At 39.2% G+C, this 26131-nt stretch overlaps 1 protein-coding gene across 5 annotated transcripts in view; it reads right to left on the reverse strand.

The window, feature by feature from the left end:
* Positions 1 to 26131, reverse strand: part of GRXCR1 (glutaredoxin and cysteine rich domain containing 1) — a 305037-nt gene that overhangs the window by 87241 nt on the left and 191665 nt on the right. The window contains exon 1 of one of the 5 annotated variants that reach the window (XM_060148267.1): positions 20163 to 20555. The exons of the other annotated variants lie outside the window; for them this stretch is intronic. Coding sequence (XP_060004250.1) covers positions 20163 to 20546 — 384 coding nt within the window. The 5' untranslated portion in view covers positions 20547 to 20555. Of the gene's footprint in view, positions 1 to 20162; positions 20556 to 26131 lie in introns of those variants that run through there. 5 annotated transcript variants of the gene reach the window in all.

Consider the following 26131-nt stretch of genomic DNA (forward strand, 5'->3'; position numbering starts at 1 on the left):
ACCACTTCAGATCCTAGTGGCCTCACATCTCTCATACCCCATTCCCTGCTGGGATACCAGCTTTGCATGAATTCTAACCAACTTCAAGAGGGTGCAATCTAACAGCGTTCACCAAAGGCCTTCCCCACACCTCTTACCCCTGCCCAGGGAGTGGACTTAGGTCCACTTAACACTAGATTGAGATGCTTTTATGAGCACAACTAATGGTTTCAAATTTTGTTTTATTAAAGTGATGAGATCTATGTTTCATTATCACTAGTATCAGTACTTTTGTTTCCCAATTTCCCAGTTACATTTATTAGATAACAAGGGCAAAATGCAGAAGGACTCACTGCACGAACACTGCTGTATAATGGTGTCATTGCTGTTCAAACTAAACTATTGACTAATGTATGCAACTCCAAATCTAGCATATGAAAATAGTTCAGGGCTGTTATTTCAAAATGAAGTAAAGGACATCCTAAACACATGTATGTATGTAGTTTATTTGCAATGAATTTTGACCTTCCCTATTCTTTTTTGTATTTTGTTTATTTTTGTTTTTGTTAAAAAGATTTCAGTTTTACATGCTTCTTTGAACATTTCCAAATACACTGAAAGCTAATCGCAATGTGCCAATGTAAAAATTAAAGAATGAAGTCTACCAGATTATCTCCAGGTCCCTTTCAGTACTGAGTTTTATAATTTACGGAAACTAATATGATTTTATATAAACACACCATGGGTGGCCACCAACCTATAAAACTGCTTTTCTCCAGTGCATTTTACACATTTATGTCAGATAATCTCCAGAAATCCCCAAGATCCTTGTCGAAATATCATTTTGGGGTATCTTTAATCCAAACAAGACACTTTTGAGAGTGAAAGGTGATCTTATAATTATTTCAAGACAATACTTAAACCACAGTTATCCAGGAGAAACCAAAACATACAATCATCTTATCTTTCTTTGTTCTCATTACTGGCTATAGCTGACTTTTTGGGTCCTCAGTAGGAATTCAAAACAGTTTTCCAGTTTTATCTCCCACCATTTCCCACATAAATACTCTGCTACAAGTAAACTAGTGCTTTCTCTGGTTCCCAAATGTATCTTATGTTTCTGCTAAGAACTAACCTCCTCATTTTTTTAAGGGAAGTATATCATATGTAACAGAAGAGTTATATGCCAAGCACTGTTCTAATCTCTATATGTGTATTAAGTATTCTTTAATCCTACCAGTAACCACATGAATTACTGATTTATAGATGAACCAACAAAATTTGCCCACAGTTACACAGGAATAGGTATATGTGACTTAGGAGTTTGAGCCTAGGAGTTCTTTTCCAGAGTCACTGCTATAAACCCCTACACATACTGCCTAATTCAAATCTTATCTGCTGCCTAGAAACCCCCTTGTCTTTCTATCCCCAGAAGATGTCAGAATCCTCTGATATCATAGCAATATATTTTCTACTAGTTATTTACCCCATTCACCCATAATATCTTATAATATTTCATATCTCAGTGTGTTGTTTTCCCCTTTTTTATTATTACGTTCATTATGTGTTTATTATTATTCATTATGTGCTCATGTCTCACCTATCTAATTCTTGAGAACAGAAGCCACATGGTCATTATTATTGATATATTGCTTGATTTCCTTACATTTCATTGTTACTGCTTTGTTGATTAAATATGTACATATATATGTGTACGTATATACACACACACAAATATATATATAATCAGAGACCTATTTGGATACCTAGCACACTTCTTTCAAAATATATTCATGTTTCCATTTCTTTGGAATGGGATCAGATTAGATTTTCTTTTTTGGTAAAAGCAAGCCATTGCAGAATCAAAATGCACTCATTCTTTTCATCCCCAAGTATTTACAGAACATTTTTTTATACAGCCAAGTACTATGCTAGGTACTCAGGATACAGAACTCTAAAATATAGCCCCTTATAAACCTATGTGGAGGATTTGTGTGTTAGACGTAAACAGATTTGTGTGTTAGAACTAGTATGTGTTGTAATAAGGGCTATAATAAGGATGTTTCAAGAGCTATAGGGGCATTTAACACTAACTAGGGGGAACCATGGAAGCTTCCAGGAAAGAGTCACATCTGAGATTAGTGCAAAAGATTGAGTTAACTGAGAGAAAAGAGTGGCAGCATTTCAAGAAGAGAAATGCTCCTACCCTCTTCCACATTCCTCCCTCTTTTCCTTGTGCCCTGAGGTTACCTCCCCAATAAACCACCTCCACACAGATCCTTATTTTACACTCTGATTTTGAGAGAAACTCAGGCTTATATACCAGACTAAGAAGTGTGATTTTATATGTATATGCTACAGAGAACAACCGGCTTGCTTTTAGCAGGGGAGTAACATAAGATTTTCAGCTGTATGAGGAAAGGATTGGCCAAAGGCAAGCCTGGAGGCTGGAAAATGAACTAGGAAGAGTTTCTTCACGTCTACTGCAGCATAAGCTCACTAAGCAATCCCCAGAAGCAAATGAGTTTTTTAATGAGAAAATAACATGGCGAACTAGGTAAATAAATAAATGGCGAACTAGATGGCACTTTCTGACTGCATTTTAGGAAAAGGAAACTGTGCAGGGACTAGCTCTGGCTCCAGGAAAAAATATTAATTAGTTAGAGTTTGATTTTCGGGGCTCTCATGCTCTCCACCTTCTCCTGTTTTGCTATTCTTTTCAAAAAACTTTTCAGTAGCCATGATCTGCTGGTAAACTACTTTCAGGGGAGAGAAAAAAGCCCTAATGTGTAGTATTTGTTGATCTCCGTGCTAGGAATACTCCCACCATGGCCAATTTCGAACTGCCGAGATTTGACAACTGACTTGCAGATTTTATGAATACTTAACAATCCTCTCCCCATCACACCACTGCCACTTCCCACAGCAAAAGGTCCGTGGCCACTCAGAGCTCTCGCAACAAATCTCCTTCCTATCAAAACGGGACTGCTTTTCAATGCAATGCTTTAGTGAGAGATCCCAGTATCCTGAATGTTGATCCCTTCCCCACTCAGGACCATTCCTCCCTTATCTCCAGATAACATCACTGTATGTTTCCAGGGTGTAGTGGATGCTGTGGTGTGTGCCTCCACCCCTCCCTTCCCTTCACCAGGTTGGTACATTTTCTCCGTTGTCATGGGTGGTGGCTGCTAACCATTCTCAGCTGCCTCTTCATCCAGACTTCATCCAGAAGTGAATTACCCCCTTCATCCAGGAGACTGGAGGGAGGAAGGGCAATTATGGACATTACCCAGAACCACACAGTGGTCCACCAGTATTAATAACTCATCTTAGTAAGACCTGATGAGCAAGGAATACTAAATGCCTGGAGGTAAGACATATCTGCTCCAGAGTGTGGGAGAAAAACCCCACAAAGACCCAAGAATTTGCAACTCCTGGTGAATTATTTACGAGTCTGGTGGTCTGGGGCATGCTGGAACTTCCCCTCAAAGGGAAAGGACAAATTATTCTATTTTGCACCTTCTATCTCTAAGTAAAAAGCACAGTGCTGGATGGACCCATTCAGGTGTTAGAGGACACACATCCATGTATCCAGTGGCACAGAAGGTTGCCAGTCTTAGAGTAGGGCTCACAAAAAGAAGGGCTTTGCAACAGCTGCAGGCCGAGGTACAAGCAGCCCTGAAGTGTGATTCATGCAACCCAGCAGATCCCATGTTACTAGAATTACCTGTAGTGGAGAAGCGCACTGTGTCAAATCTCTGGCCAGCCTCAGTAGGAAAGACATAGCAGCAACCCCTAGGGTTCGGGCTCAAGACCATGCTGTATGCAGGAGAAACTACAATATTTGAAAAGCAGCTTCTGGCATGGCCAGGGCCCCAGTAGAGACTGAGTATTCACCCTTGCAGGCCATCAGAACTACTCTGGATGTATAGTTTGTAAATATATACTGTCACATCCACAAAGTCATAAGGTCAAGTATATCTAGCAATAGTTTATCTTAAAATGAAAGTGATTTACCTAAGATCAGGCTCACGTGGCTTCAGAGGGCTCAAGGAAGCTACTTGAATAAGAAGGAACACTGGCCCTACTGTGTCCCACACCGTCCAGAACCTGCCACCTGACACAGCTGTAGAGCAGCAGCTTGAAGGCCGAGATGATGAATCAGTTTGCTGACGGCACCTTGTGGGAAAGGGTGTCGTTCTTTGGGATGCCAATTATACCTTTACCCAATAGTCATCATACGGTGCTATACTGCCAATATCTAGAATTCATGGGTCCAGGAACGAATGGGGAGATGCAAGAATGATCCCATTCACCAGCACTCCCAGTGACCCACCTGGGGAATTGGGTTTTCCATTCCTGCAATTTGAGACATCATTAATCTAATTCTTATGTTCCCAGAAGGGAATACTTCCACTAAGCAACACAGGAAGAGGCCCACTAAAAATTAAAGCTATAGTTGACATGTGGTCCCCTTGGGTTCGTCATGACAGTGATCCAAGTGGCATAAAAAGGAGCTACCACACTGGCAGGGGTAACTAACACGGATTGTCTCAAGGAGGTAAACTTCCACTATATATTAGGGGCAGATAAAAATATGTCTGGTATTCAGAGGCCGCTCTTGGTACTTACTTGATTTTAAATGTAAATGGGCAAGTACAGCAATCACTGCCTGATAAGCGCATAGTGACCAGAGGCTCAGAATCCACAGGGACTGAGAATACGGGTCACCCAGCCATGCAAGACACCTCGACAGGCAGAAGGGTTAGCTTGGAGGAGGAGGTCTACAATGGAAAGTAAGAGACAGATAAAACAAAAATCACTTTGAGACCAACTGCAGTGTGCGGGCTATAATTTATCCCACTAACTCTCCCACTAACTGGAGCATGGCTGTGCCTGGATGAAATAAACTCTATGGGAGAAGCAAGTAAACCTGAACAGTGCAAGAGGTAGACTGTTGTGTATGCTCCACACTCCCTCCACAATGTTGGTTCACCCACCCCCCAGCCATTGTGAATATTGGCTGCTAAAAACTCACAGCTTCCCCCTTCTCTGGATAAATGTCTCAGCAGAATGGATGATACCTTGTTACACACAGACATAAACACACACACATAGACTGCCAATGGTCAAAGACAGACTAACACAGGCATGACAAATGCCAGCCCCTTCCTGCAAGATGGGAACAAATCCATGGTACAATTTGTACTCCGAGTATCCAGGCTGAAGCTGGTCTCTAGCCAAGGTCACTTCTTTGCTTAGCTTTCTTGCCATCCTAACCTGTTTCCTCCATCCCTTTTCTGCTGAGAGTACTCCCTCAATAAATCACTTGTCACAAGAATCCAATCTCAGGTTCTCCTTCTAGGGAACTTGACTTAAGACAAAAGAGCTCTTTATCCATTCATTTGTTAATGGACATTTGTTTCCACGTCTTGGCTGATGTGAATAGTGGTACTATGAACATAGGGGTGTATGTTTCTTTTTTAAAAAAAATTTTATTGGAGTATAGTTGCTTTACAATGTTGTGTTAGTTTCTGCTGTACAGCAAAATGAATCAGCTATATGTACACATATACCCCCTCTTTTTTGGATTTCCTTCCCATTTAGGTCACCACAGAGCACTGAGTAGAGTTCCCTGTGCTATACAGTAGGTTCTCATTAGTTATCCATTTTATACACAGTATCAATAGTGTATACATATCAATCCCAATCTCCCAATTCATCCCACCCCTCCCTTTCCCCCTTGGTATCCATATGTTTATTCTCTACGTCTGTATCTGTTAGAGAATGTGGTACATATATACAATGGAATACTACTCAACCATAAAAAAGAATGAAATAATGTCATTTGCAGCAACATGGATAGACCTAGAGATTAACACATTAAATGAAGTAAGTCAGAAAGAGAAGGACAAATATCAATACCATATGATATCACTTTTATGTGGAATCTAAAATATGACACAAATGAACCTATCTATGGAACAGAAACAGACTCATGGACATAGAGAACAGACTTGTGGTTGCCAAGGGGGAGAGGGTTGTGGGAGGGATGGAGTGGGAGCCTGGGGTGAGCGTATGTAAGCTATTCTATATAGAATGGATGAACCACAAGGTCCTACTGTATAGCACAGAGAACTACACTCAGTATCCTTTGATAAACCATAATGGAAAAGAATACGAAAAACAAGAATCTATACATATGTATAACTGAATCACTTTACTGTATGGCAGAAATTAACACAACATTGTAAATTAACTATACTTCAATAAAAAAAAACAATACCCCTTATAATGACTCCAAAGGACATGAAATACTTATAAATCTAACAAAACATATACAGGACTTATATTTTGAAAACTACAGTTTGCTGATGAGAGAAATTTTAAGAGATCTAAATAAATGAAGAGACAGAATGTTTAAAAAAAAGACAAAGGAGCTCTCTGGAGAAAGAAAAATAATGGAAAAAATTTCAGATGGCAGATCAAAATGAAGGTCAAAATATTGGGGGACAAATGTTTTTTCATTGTTCTTTCATCGAACTGGGATGTTGTCAGTTTATATCATATAAAATAAATTAATATCCGCCTTGCAAATTTGCTGTGAGGATCGAAGGAACAGTATTTATAAGCAAGGTACCTAAGTTAATTTCTGTCAGTGTAGGCATTCAAAAAGCATTGCTCTTATTCCTAATACTATTCCTTTAAATAATTTTTTAAACCTTGTTTATGACTAGCAGAATCAGGAAAGCTGGAACAGCATTGCTAAGAGGCTTGCTGAGAGAGGGTCTGCCCTGCTCTGCACGCAGAGAGCTGCTTTATCATCGCTCTTCTCAAATCGAAAATGAGTTCCACCTCACTACCTGCAGAGCCCGGAGGGGACAGCTTCCGAGGCAGGTGTGGAGGAAGAAGCTGTGGGAAGGAGCCCTGTGACTCCGTAGTCACTGTGTTTTGTATTTTATTTTGTTTTTGATTTAATGTAGGCAAGCAGGAGGGAAAAAAATAAAGCAATATGCACTGTTTGGGGGAAGTTCTTTTCTGTTTTAGATGGCTCAGCCTAGGTCAAGTGTGGCACGCACCTTTTTAAAATTACACAATTAGACCCTACTCTAGATATAGATAACTAATATAATTACACGTTTACTGCTATTAGTTAATAATAAATTGTTTACCATCCCTCATGTCTTTTGAGGTTTCTGAAGTTCTAGTGTTAGAATAATGAAAGCCATCCGGTAAAAAGCTCTAGGCCTGAGAAAACAAGGATGGCATCCAGAAATCCAAAGGAATGAATACTGAAAAAAAAAAATTAGAAAGAAGTAAACCTGGAAAGACAGGAAAAAACAAAGACAGGCCAAAAAAAAAAAAATGTACACAGATTATACTATAAGATCACTATTGAAATGCTTTTGTATGGTTCAATGTGAGTCAAATTGCATAAAATAAAAATTAAGTCACATCAGAGCTCTTGGATAATGGTGTGGCAGGCACAGTGGCTTGCTTACCCAGCAGCTGTTTCCAACCCCAGGCTCCAAGCTCTCCTCTGCCACAGAGGCAATGCCATGACCTCACATTCCCAGCCTTCTATTAAGCAAACAGTGGCCATAAGACCCTATTCTGGCCATTAAATATCAGAGAATGCTTCTGAGAAGTTTCTGGAATTCTCTTTTCTTTTCTGATGGGAGAGGCAAACCTACAAAGAACGTTCTCGTTTGCCACCCCTCCCTTTCCGTTTTTGGCTCTGGCCTGGCAGCCATCTTGGATCCATGAGGGAACTTCACAAATAAGCCAAGGATGATAGAGCAGAACAACAGGAACTGGGTTGTTTATCACCTTACCAACCAACCAACAACCTCAGCAACAAACAGCCTTTTCTAAACTTCTTCTGAACTGATAATAATAAACGTCCGTATTTTAAGCCATGTCTAGTAGTCTACTCTCTGGTTTATAGCTGAGTGCATCCCATAAAAATACAAATAATTCCCTGGATTAGTGTTGAAAGGCATGACAAGTCAATCCAGGCTACTACTAAGGAAGAGATGGAGTCCACCTCTACCCGGAAGGAGCAGGCCAAGCTTTCAGGATGACAGGTGTTGTAGAGGAATGCTCAGACACAAAGCACGTGGGCGGCTGGCTGAGCTCACAGGTATGCAGCCAGGCTGGTAACCATGTGGCCTAGCAGCCACGGGAGGTTAAAACTAGAGAGTCAAAGACAAAAGGCCCAGGTAGGCGCCAGAGCCAGGACAGGAGCTGCAACAGAGGCACTGGCCTCAGGAAAACAGGTTTATGTAGCAGAGGCTAAGCCAAATTTAGAGGCAGCAGTTGAGATTCTCTGAAGGGAAGTGAGTGCAGCCAATAAAGCCTGCAGTACCACGACGTCTTTTCAGGAGTGGCCCAGGAAGTCCTATGCGTCTTTTAAAAGATATTATGTGAGGGGAACAGGATCGCTATGAGACTTACAGAATTGGGTCAGATGCCCTGCCTCTATCCCTTTGTAAGCTCCTGAGTACTCACCATACTTTACAGTAACTGAGTTTGTCTTCCTCATGAGAAGGAATTTAGTTCCTCTGAGGATAGAAATCATGCTTTATTCATATCTGTGCCCTCATTGCCAAGCAGAGTACTTAACAACGATTGACTCACAGTTTGTTGGATGGATAATAAAGATAATAACAGTTTTATTGAACTCTTACAATGTGCCAGGCATTGTATAAGATGCTTTATAGACAATAGTTCATTTATTTCACAAAAACTAGTCACTATCATTACCCCCACTTAACTGATGAGGAAACTAGGGTTTACAAAAGTTAAGTAAATTTCCCTAGAATATCTGCCTAGGATATTCAGACTTTGCATCAGGAACCAGGCCATCTCCCTCCAGAGAATAGTGCTCTTGCCCATTAATGGAGGGATCAAACCCGCACGCCCTGCATTAGAAGGCACAGTCTTAATCACTGGACCACCAGGGAACTCTCAGGTTTCCTAATACTTTTTTAACTGAAAAATATGCATAACTGTATGCACTAAACCTACAGGTAAAAGCACCAGGCACTCAGAGAGGCAAACTCCAGCCTGCAGGCTCCTACTGCTGCATCTGAATTGTGCTTGAAGCTTCAGGACTCTAGAAGCCCAGTACTGCTGAGTATTAATTCAATTGATTCAACACGCAATGTTGTGCCATGACTACAAGCTATCTCCTTCCCAGAGATCATAGTTACTGCCCTCAGATTGTAGGAATTAGGATGCATGACCTCTTCAGGACACATGACTCAATTCAGACCTAGGGACACATACAGAGTGAAAGTGAGGGGATGGAAAAAGATATTCCATGCAAATGGAAATCAAAAGAAAGCTGGAGTAGCAATTCTCATATCAGACAAAATAGACTTTAAAATAAAGACTATTACATGAGACAAAGAAGGACAGTATATAATGATTAAGGGATTAATCCAACAAGAAGATATAACAATTGTAAATATTTATGCACCTAACATAGGAGCACCTCAATACACAGGCAAATGCTAACAGCCATAAAAGAGGAAATTGACAGTAACACAATCATAGTAGAGGACTTTAACACCCCACTCTCACCAATGGACAGACATCCCAAATGAAAATAAATAAGGAAACACAAGCTTTAAATGATGCGTTAAACGAGATGGACTTAATTGATATTATTGGACACTCCACCCGAAAACAACAGAATGCACATTCTTCTCAAGTGCTCATGGAACATTCTCCAGGATAGATCATATCTTGGGTCACAAATCAAGCCTTGGTAGATTTAAGAAAATTGAAACCATATCAAGTATCTTTTCTGACCACAACGCTATGAGACTAGATATCAATTACAGGAAAAAAAATCTGTAAAAAATACAAACACATTGAAGCTAAACATTTTGCTATTAAATAACCAAGAGATCACTGAAGAAATCAAAGAGGAAATCAAAAAATACCTAGAAACAAATGGCAATGAAAACACAAGGACCCAAAACCTATGGGATGCAGCAAAAGCAATTCTAAGAGGTAAGTTCATAGCAATACAATCTTACTTCAAGAAACAAGAAACATCTCAAATAAACAACCTAATCTTACACTTAAAGCAATCAGAGAAAGAAGAATAAGAAAACCTCAAAGTTAGGAAAAGGAAAGAAATCATAAAGATCAGATCAGAAATAAATGAAAAACAAAGGAAGGAAACGATAGCAAAGATCAATGAAACTAAAACATGGTTCTTTGAGAAGATAAACAAAATTGATAAACCACTGGCCACACGCATCAAGAAAAAAAGTAAGAAGACTCAAATCAATAGAATTAGAAATGAAAAAGGAGAAGTAACAACTGACACTGCAGAAATACAAAGGATCATGAGAGATTACTACAAGCAACTATATGTCAAAAAAATGGACAACCTGGAAGAAATGGACAAATTCTTAGAAAAGCACATCCTTCCATGACTGAACCAGGAAGGAATAGAAAATATGAACAGATCAATCACAAGCACTGAAATTGAAACTGTGATTAAAAATCTTCCAACAAACAAAAGCCCAGGACCAGATGGCTTCACAGGCAAATTCTATCAAACATTTAGAGAAGAGCTAACACCTATCCTTCTCAAACTCTTCCAAAATATAGCAGAGGGAGGAACACTCCCAAACTCATCCTACGAGGCCACCATCACCCTGATACCAAAACCAGACATGTCACAAAGAAAGAACCCTACAGCCCAATATCACTGATGAACATAGATGCAAAAATTCTCAACAAAATACTAGCAAATAGAATCCAACAGCACATTAACGGGATCATACACCATGATCAAGTGGGGTTTATCCCAGGAATGCAAGGATTCTTCAATACATGCAAATCAATCAATGTGATACACCATATTAACAAACTGAAGGAGAAAAACTATATGATCACCTCAATAGATGCAGAAAAAGCTTTCAACAAAATTCAACACCATTTATGATAAAAGCCCTCCAGAAAGTAGGCAAAGAGGGAACTTACCTCAACATAATAAAGGCCATATATGACAAACCCACAGCCAACATCATTCTCAATGGTGAAAAAATGAAACCATTTCCACTAAGATCAGGAACAAGACAAGGTTGCCCAATCTCACCACTGTTATTCATCATAGTTTTGGAAGTGTTAGCCACAGCAATCAGAGATGAAAAATAAATAAAAGGAATACAAATTGGAAAAGAAGAAGTAAAGCTGTCATTGCTTGCAGATGACATTACACTATACATAGAGAATCCTAAAGACACTATCAGAAAACTCCTAGAGCTAATCAATGAATTCGGCAAAGTAGCAGGATACAAAATCAATGCACAGAAAACTCTTGCATTCCTATACACTAATGATGAAAAATCTGATAGAGAAGTTAAGGAAACACTCCCATTTACTACTGCAAGAAAAAGAATAAAATACCTAGGAATAAACCTACCTAAGGAGACAAAAGACCTGTAGGCAGAATACGATAACACACTATTGAAAGAAATTAAAGATGACACAAACAGCAGGACAGATATACCATGTTCTTCGATTGGAAGAATCAATATTGTGAAAATGACTATACTACCCAAAGCAACCTACAGATTCAATGCAATCTCTATCAAACTACCAATGGCATTTTTCACAGAACTAGAACAAAAAATTTCACAATTTGTATGGAAACACAAAAGACCCTGAATAGCCAAAGCAATCTTCAGAAAGAAAAACGCAGCTGGAGGAATCAGGCTCCCAGTCTTCAGACTGTACTACAAAGCTACAGTAATCAAGACAGTATGGTACTGGCACAAAAACAGAAATACAGACCAATGGAACAGGATAGAAAGTGCAGAGATAAACCCACACACATATGGTCACCTTATCTTTGATAAAGGAGGCAAAAGTATACAACGGAGAAAAGATAGCGTCTTCAGTAAGTGGTGCTGGGAAAACTGGACAGCTACATGGAAAAGAATGAAATTAGAACACTCTCTAACACCATACACAAAAATAAACTCAAAATGGATTAAAGACCTAAATGTAAGGCCAGACACTATAAAACTCTTAGAGGAAAACAGGCAGAACACTCTATGACATAAATCACAGCAAGATCCCTTTTGACCCACCTCCTAGAGAAATGGAAATAAAAACAAACATAAACAAATGGGACCCAATGAAACTTAAAAGCTTTTGCACAGCAAAGGAAAACATAAACAAGATGAAAAGACAAGCCTCAGAATGGGAGAATATATTTGCAAACGAAGCAACTGATAAAGGATTAATCTCTAAAATATACAAGCAGCTCATGCAGCTCAATATCAAAAAAACAGACAACCCAATCCAAAAATGGGCAGAAAAAAAAAAAATGGGCAGAAGACCTAAATAGACATTTCTCCAAAGAAAATATACGGGTTGCCAACAAACACACAAAAGGATGCTCAACATCACTAATCATTAGAGAAATGTAAATCAAAACTACAATGACGTGCCACCTCACACTGGTCAGAATGGCCATCATCAAAAAGTCTACAAACAATAAATGCTGGAGTGGATGTGGAGGAAAGGAACCCTCTTGCACTGTTGGTAGGAATGTAAATTGATACAGCCACTATGAAGAACAATATGGAGGTTCCTTCAAAAACTAAAAATAACCTAGAGTCTGTCATACAGAGTGAAGTAAGTCAGAAAGAAAAAGACAAATACCGTATGCTAACACATATATATGGAATTTAAGAAAAAAAAATGTCATGAAGAACCTAGGGGTAAGGCAGGAATAAAGACGCAGATCTACTAGAGAACGGACTTGAGGTTATGGGGAGGGGGAAGGGTGAGCTGTGACAGGGCGAGAGAGAGTCATGGACATATACACACTAACAAACGTAGTAAGGTAGATAGCTAGTGGGAAGAAGCCGCATGGCACAGGGATATTGGCTCGGTGCTTTGTGACAGCCTGGAGGGGTGGGATAGGGAGGGTGGGAGGGAGGGAGACGCAAGAGGGAAGACATATGGGAACATATGTATATGTATAACTGATTCACTTTGTTATAAAGCAGAAACTAACACACCATTGTAAAGCAATTATACCCCAATAAAGATGTTAAAAAAAAAAAAAAACTAAAAATAGAACTACCATATGACCCAGCAATCCCACTACTGGGCATATACCCTGAGAAAACCATAATTCAAAAAGAGTCATCTACCACAATGTTCATTGAAACACTATTTATAATAGTCAGGACATGGAAGCAACCTAAGTGTCCATCAACAGATGAATGGATAAAGAAGAAGTGGCACATATATACAATGGAATATTACTCAGCCATAAAAAGAAACGAAATTGAGTTATTTGTAGTGAGGTGAATGGACCTAGAGACTGTCATACAGAGTGAAGTAAGTCAGAAAGAGAAAAACAAAGACCATATACTAACCCATAGATGTGGAATCTAAAAAAAAAAAAAAAAAAGGTTCTGAAGAACCTAGGGTCAGGACAGGAATAATGATGCAGACGTACAGAATGGACTTGAGGACATGGGGAGGGGGAAGTGTAAGCTGGGATGAAGTGAGAGAGTGGCATGGACATATATACACTACCAAATGTAAAACAGATAGCTAGTGGGAAGCAACTGCATAGCACGGGGAGATCAGCTCTGTGCTTTGTGACCACCTAGAGGGGTGAGATAGAGAGGGTGGGAGGGAGACGCAAGAGGGAGGAGATATGGGGATATATATGTATACATATACCTGATTCACTTTGTTATACAGCAGCAACTAACACAACATTTTAAAGCAACTATACTCCCATAAAGATGTTTAAAAAAATTTGTCAGCAGTTAGGTGAGATAATGAATTATTAGAAAAATAAAATTAAGCAAAGAGATCCAAATTCTTAGTTGAATAGTTTTGTACACATAAATAAAATTTCCTTAACCAAAAATTTTTGGATGGTATTTTATTCTGTGTATCATTTTGAAAATTCCTTCCAGGCAATAATGATTGAGGGATTGATATATTTTTTATAGTGTGTCCATTTATAGACTATTAAATGTTTATATTGCTTTATACAATATTCAGAATACTGGATTTAGGAGAATGATCAGAAATCTACAAGCATGAATAGGCCAGCCAGAGGATATTTGTCTAGTCCTACTCTTATACTGTTTTTACGAAGTTTGGAAACTTTGGGTGTTAATTCCCTAATTATGTGGTAATCATGGTCTGCCAGTAGATTTCATTAAGTTGTTTCAAGTCAGCTTGTGGAATCTGTGGGTTTGCTCAGCATGTTGTTCTAAACTCAGAATTAAGATAGATTCATGGAATTTATCTTCAAGCAATTAAAACAAAGCTTCCACAAATTTAAATGTCATGATGATACAAGAATTCTGATAAGTTGACGAAAATGAGATATATTCCAATTTAGATATTTCTTGCACTAAGGAGAGAAAATTTTAATAAGATTCACAAGACTTGGATAAGTGAGTGCTAATGGTCAGAGTCACCATTCCTGACTTTAGGGGACTTGTAGGTAATCTTGGGCCCAGATCAGAACAACATTAGAAAGAAAGCAAGAAGAGGCTGAAGAAAGGAATCTAATATAATGATGGTCTAACAAGAGAAAGACTAAAACCGAGAAAAATATAAGCATTGGAGAAGTGAAAAATGGGTGGCAGAGGCTATGATAGGCCAACAAGAAAACAGAGGAGGGGAATTCTCTAGAGATGGGAAACAAAGTCAAGTGTGGTATCTGAATTCTTCCAGGAATCACTTTACACAACCATTCATTATACACTACTGAATATTCCATGAAGGCTGGAATTGGGTTTTATTCCTCACCTTATCTAGCATAGTGCCTGCTCCATAATAGATATGCAGTAAATGGTTATTAAATAAATGATTGAATGAATATTAAAGATAACTCACATCAGAAATAATTGATTGGAACAAGCTACCAATACTTCACCATGCAAACTCTATTCCTATTCAATACAGGAAATCTCCAAAGATAAAGAGGTGGAAAAGAAGGAAATAACCACTAAGAGAATGTCACTGAATTCATTAACTCAAAGTAAGAATATTTATTGAGGTCCTAATTAGTATCAATGTCAAATGCTGTGATAAAGAGTAGCAAAGTGATGGTATGTGGAAGGTGGTCACAGTACTCTGTAGTTTACAACAATTCTTTAATTGTACACAAATAATATAGCGGTAGTACCAACTTATTTTTTGGTGCTTTTTTCTGCTTCTTGGATGACGTCACCTAATTTCTTAATGTAGCTTTCTGCATTGTTTGAAACTGTATCAAAAAATCCTAGAATTTCTTGCCTACTAAGCTAAGAAGGCAATATTCCATTAGTAGATGCTTGCTTTGATAGACTATTGCATAAGAATTTCCCTGGATAAATGTGATTTTAAATCCTACAACTTAATGTTTCATATACAGAAGAGAGCTCAAATTGTAATTAATTGATTAATAATGATACTACCTTATAGAGTTGCTATGAGGAATAAATATGTCAATGCACATAAATAATGAGAACAGTGCCTGGCATTCAGGAAGTACTTAAGCAGTGTTTACTATCATTCCTGCTGTTGTTTTTCCAGAGTGGTCCACATAAACCACTGGGACTAAAGAGTCAAGAGTATCGCCTCCTTTTTTCTGGAATATTATCTTATTACCAAAGCTAGATTCAGTGAACCAGAGATGGATAAGAAGTATGAGCTGAAACTTCTGTTAATACAGATTAATGGCTGCATGCTAAGGTCAGTGAGCAAAGCTGAGCAGCTGTCCTCCTTGAGTGAACCTAGCCATCCCCCTGCAGTCTCAACTCCTCCAATCTCATGACAATTCAATCAAATGATGTTATAGAAATGATGTTTTGATAAATTTTAAAAGTATAATTTAAAACTGGAAAGAAGCTATTTAACTGCAGAAAAACCTCCCCTAGGTGAAGATTGAACATTCAATAAATGATAAATTTTAAAAGCTGCTAACCAAATGTTGAAGTTTCAAAAGACCAGATGATATCATACCGTGATATATTTAGTCTTGTAAATCTTCATGTTTGTTATTATTATAACATTTCAAAAGGGAAAGTTGGGGATTTTATAGAGCATAGAGCATTATACTTTTAAAACGAACAAAGCCAAAACAGCAAAAGGCAGAATTCTAGCTTTGGGCCAAACAATTAATTTCCCTGATATTCAGTTATTTTAAAACAGACATCATCATCATCATAATATCCTGTTTATTTCACAAAATTTGGGGTACAATTAAGTAAAATAATGTCTGTAAAACCATTTGCATGATGTAAATTGTTCTGCAAGTGCATTATTATTTTTATTTTATTTGTCTTGAAATGTTAGAATGTTCATAAATATGAGCACATGGCCAGAGGTATGCATGTACATACACAGATGGAGGTTAATGTCTAGTTCGAGTTCTTAGAAAGGAGCCAGCAAATTATGGTATGTGCTGTAATTACCTTCCTTCTTTGCATCTATTTTTCTCTAATACAGTAATGTTAAATTTGCAGAAAGAGAGGGAACTAAAATTATGGAAATTATAGTACGTGATTCTAACAGAGTATGCTTACAAAGTTTGAGGATAAGGTCAAGAAAAGATTACCATCTGAAATGGAATCTCGTAAAAATAAATTAGAAAAAATTAATGACCTTAATTGTCTGTATCATTGACCCACCCTAAGAGACTTTGGAAATAATGTTGCTGCTAAGAGCAAGGTGTATCTCAAATTCAATCATGTGAACTGGGTGGAGAGCTACGAGCTATGCAGTCGTTTTGCAACTTGTCTTGCATGAGATAAAAAGGAATAATTTTTTAAAATAAAAAAATCTCTAAAATTTTCAAATAATGGGTAAAATTATTATCAGATAGAAACATCATTACAGCACAATTTCTTAAAGAGAACTAAAAAAGAACACCTATATCAGAGAATAATGGTAAGATTTCTGGGCCTGTTTCTAAACAAACTAGTGATGGATAAATTAGGATACCAATAGGAAACATGCCTATCAGTATACCTGTATTTATCTTTGGCTCAGGAAATACCCTCCTGGTGATCTACCCTGAACAGAAAAAAAAATCATAGATCAATACATATCTTCTTCATTTTCCTCATTAAACATTGAACACTAAGGAATATTTTTTATTAAAATTTCCTTTTACATCTAGGTCAATAATTCTCTTTACTGTATGTAAGAACAACCTAAACAGTTTCTAATACATGCCCATTTCCAGGCCATGACTAGATTCTAGGTTTTCAGATTTCCAAACTGGCCTCTCTTAAGCATTACATTCTTGTCATCTCTGAGAAAAATGAAAAAGTCAGGCATCTGAAAAGCCATAACTTAGACCAGCTCCAGGCTCTTGAGTGATTCACCAACGAACCACAGTCTATAAGGGCCACCTGATCATCCAGGTGACCTTTTCTCTCCTGGCCCATCAGTACCCTTCAAAACCTTGATTAATACTGCACATTCTCAATTACCCAGAATTCTATAGGGTAAATTAATTGACAAACGAAATGAAAATTTGTTCTGATGTCCCTTTGACAGACAACTTTCTAAATAAGTGCTGCTAAGAAGTGTAAACGTTTGGAGCAAATAATTTCAATGACTATTCTCTGCACAGTTGAAATTTTTGCAAAGCACAGGCCAATGTTTTATGAGACAGCAATAACATAATGGAAAACTAATAGAGAGGAAGCAAAGTGATTTACAGGGTCTTTGAAAGATATTATTTGTATTTAGGGCTCCCTCTCAAGTTTCAGATTGAGTGCTTTAAGATTGTATAACCTAAAAGGGAAGAAAAACTTGACTGTTTCTTCAATCACAGTTCCTTTCTTCAATAAGATGGGCTGTGCATAGGAACCTTAATCAAATATCCAAGATATGACTCCTGACTCCTCACTTTTCCTCACTGAGAGAAATTGCTACATTACAGTTACATCTAGTTAAGTTTGCTGCTTACTTTCCAAGGAATTCGGAAAATATACAGAGATCCAGGGAAGAGTCACATCTGGCCCCTATATCACACTTAGGGGAGTAATTGAATGGTAACTTCTGCTTTTACCCCCCTGGGGATTCTCTGCTACTGTACTGTGGGATGCCTGTTGGTGTGATCTACTCAGTCATCCTAAGACGTATGCCTAAGATATTTGTCATCCGTTATGACATACACATCTCTTAGCAAGCAGCAAGTATCCAAGTCAGCTCTCAACATAACGCTGTGTAGACTTCACTGCACAACTCCAAGCGGTGCTGCTCACACAGTGATGTGAATGGAGCCCCTTAGAATAGTGCAGCTGGCAGCCTGATTCAAGGTAGGAGCTCCTTTAACATTTTATCCTGGAGAGATGGGAGAATATTCCCATGACAATAATGGCAATGATAATGATGATGAACACTAACGATGATGGCCCAAATCTGTGAATACCTACAATGTGCTGATTACTGTATAATTATTTAAAAAAAAGAATGACCAAAAGAAACTGATTAAATATCAGACTTTGAGGGACCTCTGCTAGGAACCGTTACTGTTTTCTTAAAGCATGGGGTAAATGGAATGAGGTTAAATTACTAGAAAATGACAGATTTTTTTCGCCAAAAAAGGGTGGGATGGAATTATGCATAAAAATATAAGTAAATATTGTAACCTAATCTAGTACTAAATTGGACTTTGGAAGTTCTTCTATTTCCTCCTTGTGAATTTATAGCAGTACCAGGATAAAGCCATAGGGAGGAAAAGCTCCTCTCTCATAGGTTTTGAAGATTTAAGATATTTACTCATAAGTGATAGGTTTCTTGAGAGATTTGAACAACAAATTCAAATCTAAGTACTAAAATTGGTACAGCAGTTTTGTAAATAATCCTCCAAATCATACAGCAATTGAAATCATGACAAGCTAAATTAATCACAAGAATGCAAACATTTTTAAACAATTGTTACAGAGTCTTGGTCTACACTTTAGCAATAACAATTTCTGCATTGGGTGAAACACAGAGGCCACTAAGATGAACTCAACCTAATGACTAGAAATCCACACAGGATTGCTTCCAACCTAGTAAAACATAGTCATCAGTTTCTGATTTTTGGTTCTCAACCCCCTCCCCTAATCTGTGAAATCCTTCATGGGTAAATTCTATAAATGAAAAAAACCTTTGCTTTTAACTGCTTTTATCCTTTGATTTCTTTTCTAAATCCTCATGATGTGACTTTTCCAAATACTTCCTTTAAGTGAAAAATAAGTGTCTTTGGTTAAAATCCCCACCACTCCCGTGTTGTTATATAATGTCAAGGCATTGAATAATTCATCACAAGAGATCATTTTATTTAAATATTGAGAATAATATAAAATTGTATTACAATGAAAAATACTGGCTTGCTATCTTAATGGTAGTGATTATGAATTCCATTCCTGAAATAATGATGCCTGTTTTTAACAGAAAATCATTTCACCAATGCTTCCAGGCAATTTCAAAAACTTAACATAAGATCACTGTCAAAGGCCCAGGACCTGAATAATACATTCCTACATTACTGCGCAGAATCTATCATATCTTAAGGGCTAATTTTTTACTATAAAATCTGGATCTCAATCTGTACATTTATAGAATAACTTCTTCAAGTGCTGCTCTAGAGTTCTTAAGCAAATTAATGGAGAAATGCACCTCAGATGAAATCTGCAACCTCCCCACGAATGGGAGGAAGTCTTTATATCTACATAACATTCCAGCTGAATCCAACTCCACTGAATGCAGTACTCAGCCTTTTCTGGTTTAAATATCTATACAAGTGATGATAAATGCTAAACTGGTGTCTTAAGGATGATCAACCAGAAATTAACTCCTAAGCTTTGCTCAAATGCTTTGAAGACTACAGTTTGTCTTCTTTCCTTCCTTAGCTAAGAAACAGATATATTGTTTTAGTCATTACACCCTAGAAGACGACTACTTAAATGTTAGGAATTTGGCTTTGAGAGGTCAATCTAGTTTGCTAAGCATATGACCTTATTTTTAATCAGTGGCTGTTGAGACAATATCCTAGATGTAGAAGTGACTCATGAAGTATGTAGGAATCATGAATAAGAGAGGTTTGCTTTAAACTGGAGAACAGAGAGGTGTTGAGCTGGTGAATTAGAAACAAAGATCAGGAAGGACAAAGTACAGTGACTTACCTCTAATACTTTGGTCAAATTGTTAAATAGAGCTTGTCCAGCACTGACTTTATATTTAACACCTCTGACTGTGCCATTTTTGCTTAAAATGTTGACTCTTCTTGTACCAAACCCCTTCTCGCTGGCAGCCCTTGCTAACACCAGCAAGTTATCCTGGTCATTCTCCTGCTCGTCCCCTTCCGATCCTATGTGGCCATTCTGCTGTCCATCAGACTCACTGAGTCCATCTATGCCACAGATACTGGCACATTCAGAATCCAGAGAGCCTGCCGGTCGCCCATCTTCATATACCTCCTTCAGAACTCGCCCACTGTGAGATGACGCGATCCGAAACCGGACTTTCCGTGACCTGTCATTTTCTGGCTTCATCTCCCTTTTTAGCATGGTCCCATCCACATAATAAGCTGTTCACATAATTCTGGTTCCCTGGTTACTGCATTAGTCCACTTTCCATATAGCAATACCAGAGCTTAATTCTAGTGACAGCAGCACTCATATGAAACTAACATCAAAACGAAAGAAGATTCCCAAGAACTTACAGTGCATCTCTGCTGTTAATAATGAATGTGTGTGTGTGTGTGCTATGGTTACCTTTAAACTAAAACCTGCAAAGTGATCCCAGCCTTTAAATATTAAATAGCCATGGTGGAGGCTTTAGCAAGACAAGTGCAAGAAAGTAGCATGCAATGAAACAGAAAATAAGTCTGGGGCAAGGAAATGAAAGACTTGGACTTTGAAGCCAGTGGTGAGTGTTGAAAAGGATCTTAGCAGCAGAAATACCTCTAACAGCTCAGAATGGAGACCAGGGATAAAATATGGAATCAAATGTGTAGGAGGGGAGGTGTCATAGTCTTCTCACAGTGCTTATTCCTTCTGTCTTTCATGCTCTTTAAAAAGGGCAGTGAACATATTACATGCCTGCATAGAGCTATCAATATTAGCTCTTATTAAATCATCAGTTAGACTTCATCCATATTGTATACGATGAATTTTCAATCTACAACTTCATCTTCATGCACAAGCAGTTTTACTGAAGAATAGCTTTTTAACAGGTTATAACAAGGAATATCTTTTCTTTTGTTGCTTTCCCACTTTTGCTAGCAGAAAACACTCCTCTCTTTGACAAAGGGAAAGGTTTTGGAAAGGAAACATGGAACAGCGAGGGAAGAATGGAAAATCCTCCAAGCCAGCCAGATCAGCCAAAGTAATCCAGGTGATCAACATTGATAAATATCATATCCAAATCACCCATGCATAGAGAAGGGTCCTCCTTACGCTGTGCTCAGTGGATTTTCTGTCACTTTGGCAAGCACCTGAAGAAGCTCCTAAGATACAAGGACATATTGGAACTTATACCATAGTAAGTGCCCCAACCTGTCTGAAACTCCAGAGGGAGGATACTCAGCTGGCTCTCATACTGAGTTTCAAGCTTTTTTTTTATCTTTATAAGTCTTTACCTGATTATAAACTCAATTTATACTTACTTCAGAAAAAACAGCTTAAAGTTGAAAATAAAAGTCACAACTAACGTCACTAGAGAGGTTAGTAACTTTGTGAAATGTCTTCCAGTGTGTATGAAGGTGAGATGCTCTGATGCACACATAACTACATTGCTCAGCCTCCTGCATTTAAGGGAGAGGAAGCAAATGCTTAGCTTTTGCTGAGGGGATGTGAGCAAAAGTGACGTGTCATTTGTGGGCCAAGGCAGTTGACAGACAGTGTCCTGTCCATGCTATTTCTCTTCCCACCTGCTACCTGGACGGTGCCAGCAATCTTGTCATATGCTGAGCTTGTCAGAATCACAGAGAAACTCACAGCCACGACCACTGCATTGGGCTACAAGTAAAAGGAAGTATAGGCTAGTGTAAGAAGATATGTGCCCTGATGTATAATATGCCCTAGATATTTATAATTCACACACCTGTCTTAAGCTAAAATAAAAAATTAAGCTTTTCTTTTCAGTGGATAAATCTTTGTAATTCATTTTTCATTCAGGCAATGAGTATCCCACAATCATCTATTGAGTCCCACCCAAGAGTAAGACATAGCTGGCGACTATAGCAAATATAAAGATATATAAAATTATGTCCCATACCTTCCATTGGTAACATAATGCTTAGACAAAATAGCTATAGTTCAACACAGTGTATTTTAAGCATATACAGAATCCCTCTTTCTTGAAATAACAAAATTTCTAGTCATCGCCAATAAAACATTATCAATGCTATTCTCAACACTCTCCACTCTCATTTTGTTTACAATTTGTTCCCAGCTGCTCAATGTGAACGTAGCACTTTCTAACTACTCCACTTGCCACCTTTTCCCAGTATCAGTTTATTATTCCCTACATTATAATTGCTTTGCCAGTCTAGCATCCCCCCCTTGAGCAAGAATTTCCTTCTTTTCCTTCAGAGGTATTCTTACCATCATTTATTCATTTAACAATATTTATTGGGCACCTACTAAATGTCCAAAAGTTGCTGGATCTATGCAGGTGAATGTAATAGGCATGATCCCTGCCTTGAGAGTTAGGTAACATTCAATAAACAAATAAAGATAATAATGAAAACTGTAACAAGCATGACCAAGTGAAAAAAAGTGGATATAATCAGAAATGATATAAGGGAGCCTACTTTAGAAAAGTCACAGTAAGCCTCTCTGAAGAGAAGACATTAAACTAGGGTCTAGCAAAATTAGAAGAGATTGATTGAGGTGGGAAGGAGTAGCTGGAGATAGTTCCTAAACTTCAGTGGCAAGTGAAAAGGCCCTGAGGCAGAAAACAATAGGTTCGTTGAAAGAACTAAAAAAAGACAGAGTGGCCAAAGACAAGTATAACTCCCATTCTACAAAGCTCTTCTCAAAAGATGGCAAGACTAGCGAGACCTTTCCTTCCTAACCTAACCCTTGATTTATGCTACCCCTCAAAACATGAACAAAACCCCCATTAACATGATAAGCCATATTACCAATACAGAAATATTTCAAGTTTGTTACCAATGGGCATCTATTTATTTAAAATAGAAAGTTAAAAATTCCAGAAGCTATAGAGCGTCAAATGTTTCATTAACCAAACTAGAACTACTTTGGAAATTACCATGAATGATGTATTCAAAGAAAAAAATACTCCTTGTTCAATTCCCAGTAGAAACAATAACCTAGCAGCTATACCTAGGCCTGGATATTTCTTGTTGGCATTAGTTTTTTAATCAGAATATCTAATTATTTCCTTATTTGCAGAGAAAGTATGACATCAAAATATAATTATTCTTTTACTCATCTTGTCTCCAAATATTGCCCCACATACTATTCTGTGTGTGATCATCACAGCATGGTGAGAAGTAATTTTAACCATATTTCTAGCATTTGGAGCATAAGTTTTTAATCCCTTGGATCACAGTAAATATGTGCAAAATGTCTCCATTTGCTGCTACTTTACAGCTATCATATTCACTACTTTATTTTTTGGTCTTGCAGAAATATTGCCAGTCGTTGGCAAGGTAATGGTCTTTTCTCCAGCAACACTTGTCCCTAGAGAAGCAATAAATCATGACTCACTCCCCAAGTGCTGTTCTCAGAACTTCTGTTTGGATGGAAAGAACCAATCAATTTTTATTTTCTAACTACATTGGTGATTAGAAGGAGAAAAAAAAGATTTACTAACCATCAGTAAAATAGGAAAAACAAGCTACCCCTGAAACTTTTCAGCTTATAGAATATTGAACTTTTCTTAACACACATGAATTTGCAAATCAAAATTCACAGCTCAATTATTCATTTGAAGGGCAGAGAACTTCTAATCAGAAAAGAAACTCAGTGCATTAAAGAAAATATTCTTTGAAAACAGGACTATTATTTTATTATATAACGAGAAAGATGGATGATTTCTTAGTTTATAGATTAGCGGTTAAGAACGGGGGCTGTGGGTGTACACAATGCTGGGTTTAAACCTTGGATATGCCACCCCTAAGTGACCTTGAGCCTCAGTTTCCTCATCAGTCAAACAGTAGTTTTTATTGCATAGAATGTTTGGCAAGATTGACTAGAATGATATATATGAAGTGCTTTGAATGCTGATCAACAGAGGGTAGCTATAAATCCCAAGTTACTTAAAATAGCTAAACATACATATAGTCATCCCTAGGTATCCTGGGGGATTGGTTCCGGGACCCCCATGGTTACTAAAATCCATGGATGCTCAAGTCCCTTATTAAATGGCATGGGGGGGGGGCTTCCCTGGTGGCGCAGTGGTTGCGTGTCCGCCTGCCGATGCAGGGGACATGGGTTCGTGCCCCGGTCCGGGAAGATCCCACATGCCGTGGAGCGGCTGGGCCCGTGAGCCAGGGCCGCTGAGCCTGCGCGTCCGGAGCCTGTGCTCCGCAACGGGAGAGGCCACAACAGTGAGAGGCCCGCTATCGCAAAAAAAAAAAAAAAAGGCATGGGGGGAGGAGTCAAGATGGCGGTGTGGGAAGATGCAGAGTTCGCATCTCCCCATAACTAGGGTGTCTGCTGGACACTGATGGGGGACCCCAATGCCCAAGAAGACGGGAAGAACCCCCAAGCGAACCAGTAGAGCGTGGGGGAACTGAGGGGGGAGGAGAAGTGGAGGCTGGACAGGACTGATGCCTGAAGGGTGGCTGAGAGCAGGGGAGGGGTTTCCATACCTGGGTGGACCCTCAGGGGCTTGGATCAGCGGGGAGCAGGCCCAGCATTTCCCCTGCCCAATCCACCGGGGAAGTCGGCCAGCTCTCAGGCCGGGTCCTACACCCTCAGAGGTCCCCTCCGGGTTGGGTTAGTCCTGGAGGCATAGAAGGGAATCCAGGAGAACAAGAGAGGCAGGCAGGAGGGGCCCTCCAGGACCGGAGGAGTGGGAGAAGAGTGGAGGGCGTTCTGGAGGAGTGGGAGAAGAGTGGAGGGCGTTTGCTCCACCCACTGGGGCCCTAAGCTCCCAGGTCGATCTCCCACTCTCCAAAGCTCACTCCAGGCTGCGTGGGCCCTGGGGGCATAGGAGGGAGGCCAGGGAGATCAGGAGAGGCAGGTAGGTGGGACACTCCAGGATGGAAGGAGCAGGAGAGGAGCGGAGGGAGGGCGTTTGCCCCAACCACTAAGGCCCAGGGAGCCTGCTAAGTTCCCAAACAGATCCCCACCCTCCAAAGCCCACTACAGGCTGAGTGGGTCCTGGGGACATAGGAGGGAGGCCAGGAGGCTTGCAGGAGGGGCTCTCCAGGACAGGAGGAGCAGGAGATGAATGGAGGGCGTTTGCCCCGCCCACTCGAGCCCAGGAAGCCTGCTGGGCTCCCAGGTGGGGTTGCCCACCCTCTGAGGCCAGAGGCCACTTCTGGTCTGGGCATGGGGTCACTTCTGTTCTGTTGAGCCTAAGCCCCACCCCCCCACCCCCCCACCTTTTCCAGCCCTGTGAGTACTAAGCATAGGCCCTGCCCACCACCCAAACCTCACCCATGCATAGGCCATGCCCTCCACTACCAAGGCCTTATCCACCTTTTTTTTTTTTGCCGCCCAGTGTGTTTGGCAGGATCTTGGTTCACAAGTCAGGAGTAGGACCAAAGCTCCTGCAGTGGGAGCACCAAGTCCGAACCACTGGACTAACAGATAACCTCAGACCCCAGGGAATATTCATCAGAGTGAGGTCTCCTGGAGGTCCTCACTTCAGCACCAGGACCCAGCTCTACCCAATAGCCTACAATCTGCAGTGCTGGAAGCCTTAGGCCAAACAACCTAAGACAGGAACACAATGCCACTCAAAAAAAAAGAAAAAAAAATGAGATGGCAAAAAAATATGTCACAGATGAAGGAGCAAGGTAAAAACCTAAAAGAGCAAATAAATGAAGAGGAAATAGGCAATCTACCTGAAAAAGAATTCAGAGTAATGATAAGAAAGAGGATCCAGAATCTCAGAAATAGAATGGAGGCACAGATTGAGAAAATAGAAGAAATGTTTAACAAAGTACTAG

The sequence above is a fragment of the Lagenorhynchus albirostris genome, chromosome 4 (assembly GCF_949774975.1).
Source record: "Lagenorhynchus albirostris chromosome 4, mLagAlb1.1, whole genome shotgun sequence".
Lineage (NCBI taxonomy): Eukaryota > Metazoa > Chordata > Mammalia > Artiodactyla > Delphinidae > Lagenorhynchus > Lagenorhynchus albirostris.